At 45.6% G+C, this 14,841-nt stretch overlaps 1 protein-coding gene across 2 annotated transcripts in view; it reads left to right on the top strand.

Moving 5' to 3' along the window:
* PPP2R2A (protein phosphatase 2 regulatory subunit Balpha) overlaps window positions 1–12,991 on the top strand; it is a 76,676-nt gene extending 63,685 nt beyond the window's left edge. For both annotated transcript variants that reach the window (XM_068274722.1, XM_068274721.1), the window contains exons 5-10: window positions 465–577; window positions 726–903; window positions 2,896–3,060; window positions 7,099–7,268; window positions 9,722–9,813; window positions 11,856–12,991. In XM_068274722.1, the coding sequence (XP_068130823.1) occupies window positions 465–577; window positions 726–903; window positions 2,896–3,060; window positions 7,099–7,268; window positions 9,722–9,813; window positions 11,856–12,135 (998 nt within the window). In that variant the 3' untranslated portion in view covers window positions 12,136–12,991. The remainder of the gene's footprint in view (window positions 1–464; window positions 578–725; window positions 904–2,895; window positions 3,061–7,098; window positions 7,269–9,721; window positions 9,814–11,855) is intronic.
* The last annotated feature ends 1,850 nt before the right edge of the window (window positions 12,992–14,841 follow it).

The following is a 14,841-nucleotide window of genomic DNA, read 5'->3' as shown; positions in this document are numbered from 1 at the left end:
CTAATAATCTAGTCATACCCAGAGTCCACTTGGAAACTTTTGGTCCCAGAGCCTTCTGTCATGCTGCCCCTACGTTTTGGAACTCCTTACCTCAACAGATCAGGACAGCTCCATCCCTGGACGTGTTTAAATCCAGACTGAAAACCCACCTGTTCAGTTTGGCATTTGCAGAAATATAACTTTTGTTGTGTGAATACTTCATCCTACTAATTACTGAATCTGAGAGAGCCTAAGCGCTTTGAGTCCTATGGGAGAAAAGCGCTATAGAAATGTTATTGTATTGTATTGTATTATGTCCAACCTTGTCTAGCCAGAACAGAGACCTGCATGTTTAAGATCTGCTTTGATGTCTTACAATGTTAAATGTAGCATTTAGTAAATAAATGTAGTGTTTAGAATGATTTCTCTTGTTTCTCCATTCAGATCAGTATTGCATTCACCCATCAGTATAACTTTTCTTGCAGATAAAACTATCAAGCTGTGGAAAATCAGTGAACGGGACAAGAGACCAGAGGGGTACAACCTTAAAGAAGAGAATGGAAGATATAGGGATCCAACCACTGTGACCACACTCAGGGTGAGGGCCTTCTGCAGTTGTTTTACAGCCATTCTGGTGATGTCAGTGTGTGTCGTGGAGGTGCCGAGCCGAGCTCCGTATTGTTCCACAAATAGAACAGTGACTCCTCTTGTACTGAATGCTTACCATGTGTTTCCTTCCACTGAAGGTGCCAGTATTCCGCCCCATGGACCTGATGGTTGAAGCAAGTCCTCGAAGGATATTCGCCAATGCCCACACATATCACATCAATTCCATCTCTGTCAACAGCGACTATGAGACGTACTTGTCAGCAGATGACCTTCGGGTCAACCTTTGGCACTTAGAGATCACAGACAGGAGCTTCAGTATCCTTTTGTTTTACGGTGTTCTCTGTGAAAATGGGAGCAAATAGTTTTTTCCTTTTTCTCTTTTTACACCACTATTGCAAGTCGGGACTCCCTCACATTTAAAGTAAATCTGTATATTGAACATACCATGGAGAGCTGGCCTAGTCTCCTTCAATTCACTCCATCCTCTGTCCCTGCTGGAGGCAGCCTCTTCCAGCTCTGGTGTTGTAGGTACAGTAAAACCCCAATTATCCGGCAACAAAGTGGATTGGCTGTTGCCGGATAAGTGTAGTTTCTGGTTGCTTGAGAGTCTGTTTAAAAATAGGCCTAGCTAAAAACATAGTACTATACTCCACAGTGTATACTTACGATAAACTATGTATTAATATGAAAATACAGTCATTAAAAATAAATCAGGACAATAGAGAGAGTTAAAGGGTACCTGAGACGAGAAAAGGCTGGTTGCTCTTTCGCTGTCTTCCCACAATGCCTGGATCCTCCACCAAGCGGGCTGGTAATTTCGTGAGTCGGTGCAGTCTGGGCACGCTCACTCCCCGATCGCACTCTTGCAGCTGGGATTGTTTTGCACCTGCAACGGTAGTACAGTAATGTGCAGGCGTAGAACTTACGGGGACTGGATTACGATAGGGTACGTGGCTGGGCCACGCATGCGCAGTACACCCTAACTTGCAAAATCACCGGCCCGCCTAGTGGAGGAGCCAGGCAGTGTGGGAAGATGGCGAGGGACCGATCAGCCTGAAGGGGCCTTAAGGAAGCACCAGGTATGTATAAAGCTTTTTTTCTTTTTCCTTCTCTCGTCTCAGGTTTACAAAACTTAGAGGAACTGCAGTGAAGAGAACATAATGAAAACGCCTTATTTTTACAATAATTATTTATAAATGATTGAGTCAGTGTTTGCCCATTCTAAAATATTTCCTCTCCGTGATTTGCATTCTGAAATGTATCACGCGGTGCCATCTTTACTGCTGGCAGGTAATGTCTGCTTATTTTTTTTTTTTTTTTAATTTATTTTTTGGGCAGTTGGAAACTGCTGTTATTTCCCTCAATGCAACAAAGTTCCCACAGTGTGATGTCAGGACCTAGGTGCTGACATCACACTGGGAGGGGTTTCACCACAATATCAGCCATACAGAGCCCCATGATGGTCTATTTAAGAAAAGGTAAAGATTTCTGGTGGGAAAGGGAGTATCGGCTACTACTTGGGATTGAGTTCAATTCTTGGGTACAGTTCCTATTTAATGTAACAGAGGTTTATTACTGTATAAAGTGTAAAAGTAGATTTATGCATGCTGCAAGGCCAGGATTCTTTTTCTGGTTGTTTGAGACTTCTGGTTAACGGAGTTGTAGATAACAAGGTTTTAGGCTGGAGTGGTGCAGCTAAAAATGGATCTTGTTCTTGGGACTTAAAGTGAACCTCCAGACTAAAAATCTACTCAGCAGCACTGAAAAGGCTTGGTGTTTCTTTAAGTTTCACAGCATCAGAACTTTTGTTTTTCTTACCCAAGCCTCATTTTTTAGCTGCACAGAGGAAAACTGCCCGGGCATTTTTCCCCTGATGCTGTGCAAAGCATGATGGGATTTCTGAGGTTGTTGTTCTCCTTCTGCTGTTTTGGCACAAATTTTTTTTTTTTAAATTTGAGATTTGAAGCCTAGCGCACGCAGCTGGGAGAGGTAATCAGGACACAGGACAGTTGGAACTGTGTCTCCTTCTCAGTCACCTCCTTTCAACCAAAAAGATGGCTGCCCCCATGAAAAAGATGGCTGCCTCCATGAAATCACAAATCTTTGCCTGTTGTTTTAAAACAGGGTGTGTAAGAGATTTTTATATTACCTATTTTAATTAACATAACTAATGTAACTTAATGACGGTATGTTTGTTTAGGCTGAAGTCTATTAAATTTAATGGAGAGGTTTTATCTGGAAGTAGCAATAGGGGGAAACCTTGGTAAATGAATGCCGTTTGCAGTTTCCTTCACCTACCCTTTCCAGACATCGTAGATATTAAGCCGGCCAACATGGAGGAGTTGACTGAGGTGATCACGGCGGCAGAATTCCACCCGCATCACTGCAATACTTTTGTATACAGCAGCAGCAAAGGCACCATCCGCTTGTGTGATATGCGGGAGTCTGCGCTGTGTGACCGTCACTCCAAATGTAAGTTGCACCATGGGATCATGTGATCAGCACTGTCTGCACCTAAACTGGTCCCTGTACAGAGAGGGTTGTGGAGGCTGTTAGATTATTTTTCCTTTCTGAGTGAAAAGTATTGGGGGATTGGCAGGACAGCCAGCTGTTGTTTAACAGGAAATAAATGTTGCAGGCCCCATATCCCGCTTACTACAGGTTCCCTATAAACTAGCATGCATCATAATGAGATAAATTGTGTGTGTTTGTAGATCTAGTGCCAATCCTACTTAGGCCGCGTACACACTGTCTACTTATGTCACCCATCGGGGATCAGGACCTAATACTCTTGGGTGAATTTTTTCTGGCCTGGGCAGAACACGCGTGTTGCTGACGACGCGTTGTGTTGCTATGCAGGAGGGGGCGATGAGCGACACGTGTGACTTCATGCGGGGGAGCGTCGCAAACGGGGATTGGCAGGGGGATCGGCGTTGCTGGGATACCGCTCGTGAGTTGGTCGTTGTCTCAGGGCTGTGGAGTCGGAGAAATTTTGGGTACCTGAAGTTGGAGTCGGTGGTTTCATAAACTGAGGAGTCTGAGTCGGGAGTCGGATGATTTTTGTTTCAAATCCACAGCCCTGGTAAGTATTACACTAAGGAGTTGAGGAGTCAGAGCCATTGGTTTCACAAAATGAGGAGTTTGAGTCAGATGATTTTTGTACCTACTCCACACCACTGGTCGTGCCGTACACATGCCTGATTGCCTGCTAAGGCGGTCTTTATCTGCCGTCTCAACCGACTTAAGGCAGGCGTGTGTACGAGGCTTTGTCTTTTTTTTCATGGTAAAGATTAATAATCCAGTGCTATAAGTCCATATGTCTGCAGATGGATGAAGTTGGATTGTGGCACAATTCTTCCTGAGCACTGATAAGAGGTTATCAAGCTTCTGTGGGTCTGTAAAGCTACATACACACGCATGATCAAAGTTGACTGAGGTGGGCGATAACAACCGCCTCAGCTGATAATCAGGCGTGTGTACAGCAGCCCCCGACTGCCATCCTGTAAGCAATCTGTCCGGCGGATCAACTTGTCTGAGTGACGGCCAACTCCGTTGTGCATGCCGCTGCCCCATGACGTCACGCGCACGCAGCTCTGTCATCCCTACACCCCCGCATAGCAACAGAGTGCATCATCGGCTACACAGCTGCCTTTGCGCCTGTACAGCCCAGCCCACTGATGTCCCCCAAGACGGGCAATATCCGCCGCAGGTGTGTACGCACCCTAACAGGGATTCCTGATAGCAGGGAAGTGATGACTCAGCATTATTCTGTATGGGAGCTGAATACATATGAAGAACTACAATAATACAGTAAGGGGGTCTCCAGGAAAGTTTTTCAGGACTATTTCTATAGATAAAATGGTTTACTTTCACTTTGAAACCAGGTTTTGAGAAACAAAATTAGATAGTTACTACACGTTTGAGGAGTGTGGAGTGCTTGTTGGGTGTGAATGGCAGGTTAGAGATGGATTAGATGTTTCAAGACCTGGGACCCACTAGAGCGCTTTCAGCAGCAATAATTGCTTTCTAGCAATCACCAGTGATTCCAATGGCCATGATAACACAAGTGTGATTGTAAGTTATTGGAGAAAGGATCCGCAAACCAGACTTGGTTCAGTGAAAAAATGTCTGTTCTTTATTAGAAATATCCCCATGACAGAAAAATGTGCAATAAAATCACAGGATCGACTGACGCGTATCGGGCTTACAATCTGCCCTTAGTCATAAGACTATGACTAAGGGCAGATTGTAAGCCCGATACGCGTCAGTCGATCCTGTGATTTTATTGCACATTTTTCTGTCATGCGGATATTTCTAATAAAGAACGGACATTTTTTCACTGAACCAAGTCTGGTTTGCGGATCCTTTCTCCAATATTTGTGCTAAAGGACTGGCTCTCTAGATCCTGCACCGACTGGTATGTGTTGCCATGGGGGTAGAGCGTTTATGAACTTGTCTCTTGCTTGTGATTGTAAGTTGCTGAAATCGCAGTCACTTTAGCGCAGCATTTTCAGAGATATTTTGTAAGGAAAAGCAGGCCCGAAAATCACTTTCGCTGTAAGCACTCTACTTTTAAGTGGCAAAATCGATCTCAAACGCTAGCGCGTTTTGAAATTGCGAGAGGATCCCAGGGTTAGTATTAAGGATTCATCTTTAAAGCGGATCCGAGATGAAAAACTATCTATAACAAGTAACTTGTTTATGTCTTATCTAAAGTTTAGATGGTTTACACAGCAATTCTAGGTGCAAACAGCTTAAACGGTTTGATTATTTATTCCTGTGATATGAGGGCAGCCATGTTCTGTTTGTCACATTGTCACAGGCTGAGGGCTGGAGATGCTATCAGCTTGCCTGTGTGTAAATTCAGTCCCCTCTCCTCCCCCCTCCCCTATGCAATCTCTAGCTAGTAACCTCCTCCTCCTCCTGGCTAGACTGAGCTCCCATAAGCCCTTGCTACAGTGCCAAGTTAATGTGAAAAGCTGTGGGCAATGCTTGTTTAGTTTATATGGAAATTGGCGTATTAAACCAAAACAAAAATAGCATTTGGCTTGAAGAATGCCCTATAAACTATATGAAAGGAACACAATTATGCAATGAGTAAAAGTTTTTATCTCAGATCCACTTTAAAAGGAAATTAATGTGAGAGACATATGGAGGCCACGACATTTATTTAGTTTTAAACTACACCGGTTACCTGGCATTAGCCTAATATTTCTGGCACCATTAGTGTCTGAATCACCCAGCTGAAACAAACCTGCAGCTCATCCAGCCAAATCTTCAGTCAGCACCTGATCTGAGCGCTTTTTCTGGGTTTATGTAGAGGCAGAGGGAGTAGGAAAACCAAGCAATAGGGTCCCATACAATGGTCAATTTCAGCCATCAGTCGACGGCCGATTTGACCGCTCTGATCGAATCTGCCAGAAATCGATGCAGCCGGAAGCATGATCGCGATTTCTGGCCGCTTTCGATATCCGTTTACTTGATCTGTCTGGGTGGAAAATCTAGGACGATCGGCTGCTGGCAGCAGATCGATGGCACATAGAGTTGCATTGGATCGAATGGTGCAATAATGCATTTTGATTGATTTTCAATACATTTCAAAATCTATTGGAAATTTGTTCCTAGTGTGTGGCACACATCAGATTCCTGTCAGATTCGATCTAACAGGAATCTATCTGATGGTCGAATCTGCAGAAAATCTGTGTATGGCCACCTAATGGTTTAAAAGGTTTAGGGAATAACCTTAAAGAGACTCTGTAACATTAAAAAGATCCCCTGGGGGGTACTCACCTCGGGTGGGGGAAGCCTCCGGATCCTAATGAGGCTTCCCACGCCGTCCTCTGTCCCACGGGGGTCTCTCCGCAGCCCTCCGAACAGCCGGCGACTGTGCCGACTGTTAGTTTAATATTTACCTTTGCTGGCTCCAGCGGGGGGCGCTGTGGAGGCTTTCCGTTCCGAACTACACGGAAATACCCGATCTCAGTCGGGTCCGCTCTACTGCGCAGGCGCCGGAAACTTGCGCCTGCGCAGTAGAGCAGACCCGACGGCGATCGGGTATTTCCGTGTAGTTCGGAGCCGACAGCCGTCAGAGCGCCTGCGCTGGAGCCAGGAAGGTAAATAATGACGTCACCGCTGCCCGGACTCCACGGAGGGCTGCAGCGAGACCCCTGACGGATGGAGGACGGCGTGGGAAGCCTCATTAGGATCCGGAGGCTTCCCCCACCCGAGGTGAGTACCCCCCAGGGGATCTTTTTATGTTACAGATCCTCTTTAAGGCTTTAAAGTTAGGCGGCTATTTTAATGGGTACTAAAATGCAGTTTTTGGTGATGGAAATGTTTGCGTTCATATCACCAACCTAAACCATGAGGCCCAAATCAAGGAACAATTCAGGAGCCATTGTTTATTGACGAGTTGCATAGTGGGGGAGTAAAGTCTTTATTTCTATTTATCATTTTATTTTTGTTGCCAGCATGAACACTTTTTTTCATTTTCCCTTTGTCCACATCTAGTGTTTGAGGAACCAGAAGATCCCAGCAATAGGTCTTTCTTCTCAGAGATCATCTCTTCCATATCAGATGTGAAGTTCAGCCACAATGGCCGATACATGATGACCAGGGACTACTTGTCTGTCAAAATCTGGGACTTGAACATGGAAAGCCGTCCCGTGGAAACCTATCAGGTGACTGTCCTGTACAATGAGACTTGGCGCCCCCCTGACGTGCTTACTGTGTGTTTCAGCTCCGTTAGGGTTTCTTCAGACTTCTGTTTAGGAATGGCCGTAACAGGAGCATCGCTGTCTGTTCATCTTTTAAACAGAGAATCTGTTTTCTTAACCTTTTTAACAGCCCTCCATTAACAGGGGCCAGCTAAACTCTGCTGCCTAGCGCAGCCATGCAGAGCAGGCAGGGAGCGGTTATAGTTGCCTGTCCTGTCCAGTGCCCACTCGCAGCAGTGGCACAGAACTTTCGACGTGTTTTCTGGGTCCCGATTACATGACACGTGATCAAAATCCAGAAGATGGTGTCAGCGTTACTGTTACCCTCTTCCACCACTGAGTAGTGCTGTAACGCTGACACCATCACCTGGTTTGGGAAACCAAAACAATGTCTGGATTACATTGCCACTGTGATGGTGGAGAAGAGAAAACCCAATTCAGCCGTCTGCACAGGTAACTGTAACACCTCTCTGCTTAGCTTGCCAGGCTGGGGAAGGCACACTTCCCCAGCAGCAGGAAGAAGGCAGCCCTGCAGTGTGGCTGCTAAAAAGGTTACATTATAATAACATCTGTAATTACTACTTAAAAAAAATGTCCTTCAATAAGGCTAACTTTCAATAACGGTTGCCTGAAAAGATAGTTTTGGGAGCTAGATGCACTGTACAGACACACTGCTCGTCATCCAGCTTTTTTCTATTGAGAGGGGAAGGGGGAGAACAAGTGAGAAGTGCCCCTCTGCGGAGATGATGATAGAACAATAATATTTGGTCATTAGTGGGGTTGGGGGCTCCTGATCACACACTGGATTTCTGAACGCAGTTTCCATAACAATTTTGTGTGTGTGTACTTGGCTTACAGTGTATCTTACAGTGTATCTTTTAGAGCAGAGTCTGAGTTCAGGTCTGCTTTTTCACCCAAGGTGAAAATAAACTAATGGAATAATTGTATCTATCCCCCTTCTCCCAAAAATTACTTATTAAGATATTCCACAGTGTTATATTTAAATCAACTTTTTAAGTTTTTACGGTTTTATTGTTTTTGCTCAATGACCCAATCATTGACGTATGCTAGAGCTAAAATCTATGAACTCTTGACACTTTTTATCTCTTTGACGCTGGGCATACACCTATACAATTATGCGCTGGATCGTGCCGCTGGCTCGATGCCTGCTCATCCCCGCTCGTCCGCGTGTGCGCGCGGATCGATTCCTGCTCGTCCCCGCCGGCGCTCCTTATCAGCCGCTCGATTCCCCGCTATTGTCCGCCGGCGGGGATCGAGCGGGGAATCTATCGGACCTGTCTGATATTATTAATCGGCCATCAGCGGCTCGATTGATAAGGCAACAAAACTCAGTGTATGCCCAGCATAATGGTCCAAAACTTATCAATGAGAGGTTCAAAGCCGGGGGATTAATAACTTCTGTAAGTGAAAGCTAGGTAGGGAAAATGCCATTTATAGTGCTCTTTTGGATTAATGTTCTTCAAAGAGAGACTGAAGCAAACAAAAATTGCTACTTTTACCTGCTAGTTCACTTCAGTACTCTCATTAGATGTAAACCACCGCAAAACGAGGGCTTTAGACCCCCCCCCCCCCCAATCCCTGGGGGGCAATCCGGCCGGCACTTCCTGAAAGAGGCAGAGCTTTCAGCTGCTGCTCTGCCTCTCCTGATGTCAATTGCCGCGGATCGCCGCCGCCTCCCCACCCCTCGCACTCTCCCCACCCCTCGCACTCTCCCCACCCCTCGCACTCTTCCTTCAGAGAGGGTCAGGAAGAGGCGGAGATCCGCACGGCGATTGACGACAGGAGAGGCAGAGCTACAGCAAAAAGCTCTGCCTCTCAGGGCAGATGTTTGCCCTTGGGTTTGGGGTATCTAAAGCCCTTGTTTTGCGGCGGGGATGCAGCTGTTAACATCTGAGAGTACTGAAGCGAACTAGCAGGTAAAAGTAGCAATTTTTGTTTGCTTCAAAAGACAAACACTTATATCACGCTTTTCTCCTGGCGGACTCAAAGCGCCAGAGCTGCAGCCACTAGGACGCGCTCTATAGGCGGTAGCAGTGGTTAGGGAGACTTGCCTAAGGTCTCCTACTGAATAAGTGCTGACTTACTGAACAGGCAGAGCCTAGATTCGAACCCTGGTCTCCTGTGTCAGTCAGAGCCCTTAACCATTACACTATCCAGCCACATAGTCACAACTATTTCTTCACGTGTGCTTACTCGCAGCAATGAAAAGGGTGCCCTAACACTGATTTAAAAAAGCAAAAGGGTGTCTAGGTCTGAGAAATCAATTTTTTGGACCCCTAATTCCATAGATCTCAGGTTATCTCAGGCACGACAAATCCAGTCCGTATAAAAGTGTCCTTTCTGCAGCACAAATATTCACATGGTGATTACTAATGGTGCTGTCTTACTTTCCACAGGTACATGAATACCTCAGGAGTAAATTGTGCTCCTTATATGAAAATGATTGCATCTTTGACAAGTTTGAATGCTGTTGGAATGGACCTGACAAGTAAGTTTATTGAAGTAGACTTTGCATTTGTGGCATCGTGCATTTTACATCTGACTTATTATGGTGCACATTTTAATTGTAGAAACGGGTAGTCCACAGTTAACGAAGGAGATAGATTCCTCCGTAACCTGAATCTGTCCATAAGTCTTACCACTGGGCTATCTCTGTCCCCCGTACCTCCTCTGGGCCTCTAGTATCATCTCTGTTCGCCCGTACCTTTAGTGCCCCAACACTCACGCCCACACACACTCTCTCGCTTTTACACACACACACACACTCACGCGCGCGCTCTCTCGCTCACACACACTCTCTCGCTTTTACACACACACACACACACACACACACACACACACACACACACACACACACACACACACACACACACACACGCTCACACACACTCGCTCTCTCGCTCACACACACACTCTCACACTCACTCACACACACTCTCTCTCTCTCTCTCTCTCTCTCACACACACTCACTCACACTCCTTGGAAGGCCACAGAAGTACTTCTAAGATGAGCGGCTCCGTGCTGCACACGCGCAAGTGTGGACTTGCGCATGCACAGTACGGATCGGCTTGTCTTTAGAGGTACACAGGTACCTTTGGTACACACAGCTTGGTGGAATATTTGAACGGGGAGCCCGGTGGTCGATTGTGGGGATGCAGAGAGGAGCTGGAAGGCTCTAAGGCACAGGTGTGAAACACAAGGCCTGCGGGCTGAATGCGCCCCTCCTTGACATTTTATGTAGTCCCAGGAGCTTGCCCTGGGCCACATTTGATCTTGTTCCACTTCTGCCGAAGCAGTACTAGGGCAGGTAATTAAACTGCTCCACTGCGCCACTCTGCAGAAGGGGGAAGAACTGCCCCCCATGGTTGCTATAGTTACGCCCCTTAGTTTGATACTGTTCAGTAAGTGTTAAATCTTAATAAACAATTTGGCCAGCAACTTAGACCAGGTTTTGAGATTTTGGCCCCTCACATAATTGAGTTGGACACCGCTGCTCTAAGGGATCCAGATTCTTTCCTCCTCTTTTGGGAGTATATATATATCTATATCTCAACAAACAAAAGTAAAGCTCTACAAGCGGGCAATAGCCACTTAAAGTGGGTCCGAAAAACTTTTACTCATTGCATAATTGTGTTTCTTTCATATAGTTTATAGAGCATTCCTCAATCCTCGCCCACAGCTCCTCCAGCGTCTAGGTACTCTGAGACTCATGTAGCAAAGGCTTGTGTCAGTCTGGGCAGGAGGAGGTGTTACTAGCCAGAGATTTTTAGAGGCAGAGGGGAGGAGGAGAGGGGAATGAAGTTTTCACAGGCTGATGGGTGGAGATGCAGAGCAGCTTGCCTGTGTGTAATGATCACAAGCAAAACATGGCTGTTCTCATTGTATCACAGGAAGAAATAATCATGTACTGTTGAAGCTGTTTGCAGCTAGATTTGCTTTGCAAACTATCTACACTTTAGATAAGCTATATAGACATGTTACTTGTTATAGTTGGTTTATCATCTTGGATCTGCTTTAACTCCTAACTATATTACTACGGTATATCATAGTGCTTGGTGCCAGCGTGAACAATTTGGCTAGAGTTTTGCTGTCCATTTTAAAGAGCCCTAAAATAAGAAAATCCTCACTACAGTGGCCTTCATTAGTCTGCAATAACACAGCTGCTACATTTCTAACTTTTCAGCAACCCCTCAAATAAGGTCTAATATAACCAGTGCACTGACTTATTCATTTATTTTTGTGCCACACAATAGCAGACAATTCTGAGATTTGCTTGACCACTTCTGATAATCTCCTCTGGGGGATTCCTCACTAAATTGGGCCCAACAAATGTAATCGGGAACTTGAGGATTTCTTGGTTTTTGTGAATAAGCATCTAGTTCAAAATAGTGCATTTTAGTGGTAGGAATGTACAAACTAATAAAGTAGCACAGATGGCTTGGAAATGTCTGCTGAAGCACAGACCTTTAAAGCTTTACTTATACCAATAGTTGTTTTTTGCTAATTTTTCAAATATTATTTATTTGCAGTGTTGTCATGACTGGCTCCTACAACAACTTCTTCCGAATGTTTGACCGTAACACTAAACGCGACATAACTCTGGAAGCCTCAAGGGAGAACAGCAAGCCTCGCATGGTGTTGAAGCCTCGGAAAGTGTGCGCTAGCGGCAAACGCAAGAAAGACGAGATCACGGTAGACAGTCTGGACTTCAACAAGAAGATCCTACACACGGCCTGGCATCCTAAGGAGAATATTATTGCTGTGGCCACTACCAATAATCTGTATATATTCCAGGACCGAGTAAATTAGTACTGGCCTTTCCGCGTGGGACAGTCCTTAGTCCACCTAGTTCCAATAGTCAAGCCTAGAATTTGTAACCCTGTTCCAAAACTGAAGAGAGCAAGAACTTCCGACAGTGCGGGAACTTTTGCCAGTCCCTACCCGTCTGACTTTTCCAGTGTTTAAGGTGCCATCAAATATCCTTTTTATAGCTGCGCGGGGGGTGGGCCCCTGCTCCTGCCGCTTTCTTGCCCTGAGAGGGTAATGGCAGGGTTTACTGTACCTTTTTGTTTTGTTTTTGTTTTCTTTTTAACCATCTTGCCTGATGTGTAGATTTGACTTTGTCTATTTTTTATGTTGTGATGTCAATGGCATTACCAGCCTTCACCCCGTAGGGCTCCTTCTACTGGAGAGATACCAGGTTGGGTTTAATCTGTGTATTAATTGGTTTCCTCATTATGACTTGATCATCTTTGTTACTTTTTCTTTTTTATTCACTCCATTTTTTTTTTCAATGGCTTTTTTCTTTTTTGTACCCCGATACCATTCTCTGCCCCTTCCTCGCCTCCTTGGTATCCGTCTGCCCTTTATTCCCCATCCCACTTCCTGCTCTTCCTCATCCTGCCCTGCACTGGTGTAATTCCAACTGCTAGAAAGCACACAGGGAAATGGGATAACCACGGCAGGGTTGGTGGCATGGGGGGGGGATCAAGGCTATTACTGAGAGTTGTCTCCTAGTCTCTCTCATTTTAATGACGACCTGACTGTATTCACTTCTTGCCTTGTCTGGCGCCGAATAAGGGGGAAAAGGACTTGAAAAAATTTAAAAAGCCAAAAAAACAAAGGATAAAAAACTACTGAATAAAAGACAAGTGGAAAAAAAAAATCTTATGTGGATGTTATTGTGTCAGTTGAGTGATCGGTGCATTGTTTGTCTAGTACAGGGGTAGGGAACCTATGGCTCGGGAGCCAGATGGGGCTCTTTTGATGGCTACATTTGACTCGCAGACAAATCAGTAGGGGTTTAATCACTAAGCTACACTGCTCAAACAGTGCAGCTTAGTGTGGCAGGGAAAGTAAAATTTTCAAAGCAGGCTTGCTACTGCTGTAGCATGCACTACCCCAAAACTAACAGCTGTTCCAATTGTCCCACTCTGGACCCTGTCAGGTCCAGTGACTTTGTAGGACGAGATCCCCACACTGAGATTGGTCCAATAAGCTGCCTGTCGCTTGACTGGCAGCCTACTGGGCCAAAGTGCAGGGATCTCGTCCTACAAAGTGAATCAACCCCAAGTCAGCTAGCTAATTGTTCAAGCTGTTAGTCAATATTTCTCCTGTCTGGCTTCTGGGGAAATTGATGCTGAAACCCAAGAGAAGCTGAAGATGTTTCTGACACTTCCGCTGCCCGGCGGATCAACTGTATACACAATACCATGGCGACAGGGATCGCCTTCTGCTGCGCATGCGCACTGTCCCAGTTTGAAACATATTGTATGGCTCTCAGGAAAATAAATTTTAAAATATGTGACGTTTATGGCTCTCTCAGCCAAAAAGGTTCCTGACCCCTGGTCTAGTAATAAGCATGGGAGAATTGCAAAGTCTGTTTAGTACTGCCCAGAAAGTCCTCTTCTTTGTATAGCTAACCTGTCAGTTGACAGTCACCACACACAACTCAAAAATGCTGCAAATATGCAGTTGTCTTGTATTTGCTCAAATCCGCACTGCTGCTCTATACAGTCAGCTTTAAAAGGGTACCCGAGGTGAGAGGGATATGGAGGCTGACATGTCTATTTCATTTTAAGCAATGCACATAACCTGGCTGTCCTGCTGATCCTTTGCCTCTAATACTTTAAGCCTTGGGCAGTGAACAAGCGTGCAGATCAGATTTCTAGGGCAATTCTGACACAATTAGTTGTATACTTGTCTTAGATGTTTGAGGTAGACCCTACTTACCAGAAAGATCAGCAAGGACTACAGGCAACTGGTATTAAAAGGGAATAAATATGGCAGCCTCCATAGGTCTCACACCTCGAGTTCCTTTTTAAAGGGTGCATGAGTCCTAAGATAAAACCTCAGGTTTACTTATCTAGGGCTTTCTCCAGCCCCTAGAAGTCTGTCCCTCGCCGCAGCTCCGATGTCAGTTTTCTGCGGTCCCCTCTGTAGTGGCTGCTGACCCAGCCACGGGAGTGCGACCATAGCGGAGGGGACAGCAGAAGACTGACCGACATCGGAGCTGTGGCTGGGGGGCACAGACTTCTAGGGGCTGGGGGAAGCCCCAGGAAAGTAAAGCTGACTTTTTTCTTAGGTATCGTTTAAAGCTTGCCAAGTGACATTGTGAGACAGTTAGACAGTTATACACACTACAGTCTTATCTGAAACGGCACTGAACGACCATCTCAGCCAAAGATCTGGTGTGTTTATGAGCCTTAAAGGACAACTGTAGTGAGAGGGCTATGGAGGCTGTCATATTTATTTCCTTTTAAGCAATACCAGTTGTGTGGCTGTCCTGCTGATCCTCTGCCTCTAATACTTTTAGCCATAGACCCTACCAGTGTTCTCCCCAGAATTTTTTTCCAGCCGGGTGGCATGAAATAGTAGTCGGGTGGCATGAAAAATTAGCCGGGTGGGGCGAGATGGGAGAATGCAAGGCCAGTGCTTCTGTGTGTAACTCTGCTTACAGAATATGAGGAGGTGAGCCGAAGACAGCCGGGTGGAGCACCCTGCTAAAAGAGCCTG

Source organism: Hyperolius riggenbachi, chromosome 3 (genome assembly GCF_040937935.1).
Source record: "Hyperolius riggenbachi isolate aHypRig1 chromosome 3, aHypRig1.pri, whole genome shotgun sequence".
Lineage (NCBI taxonomy): Eukaryota > Metazoa > Chordata > Amphibia > Anura > Hyperoliidae > Hyperolius > Hyperolius riggenbachi.
This window is presented reverse-complemented; position numbering and strand designations above follow the sequence as displayed.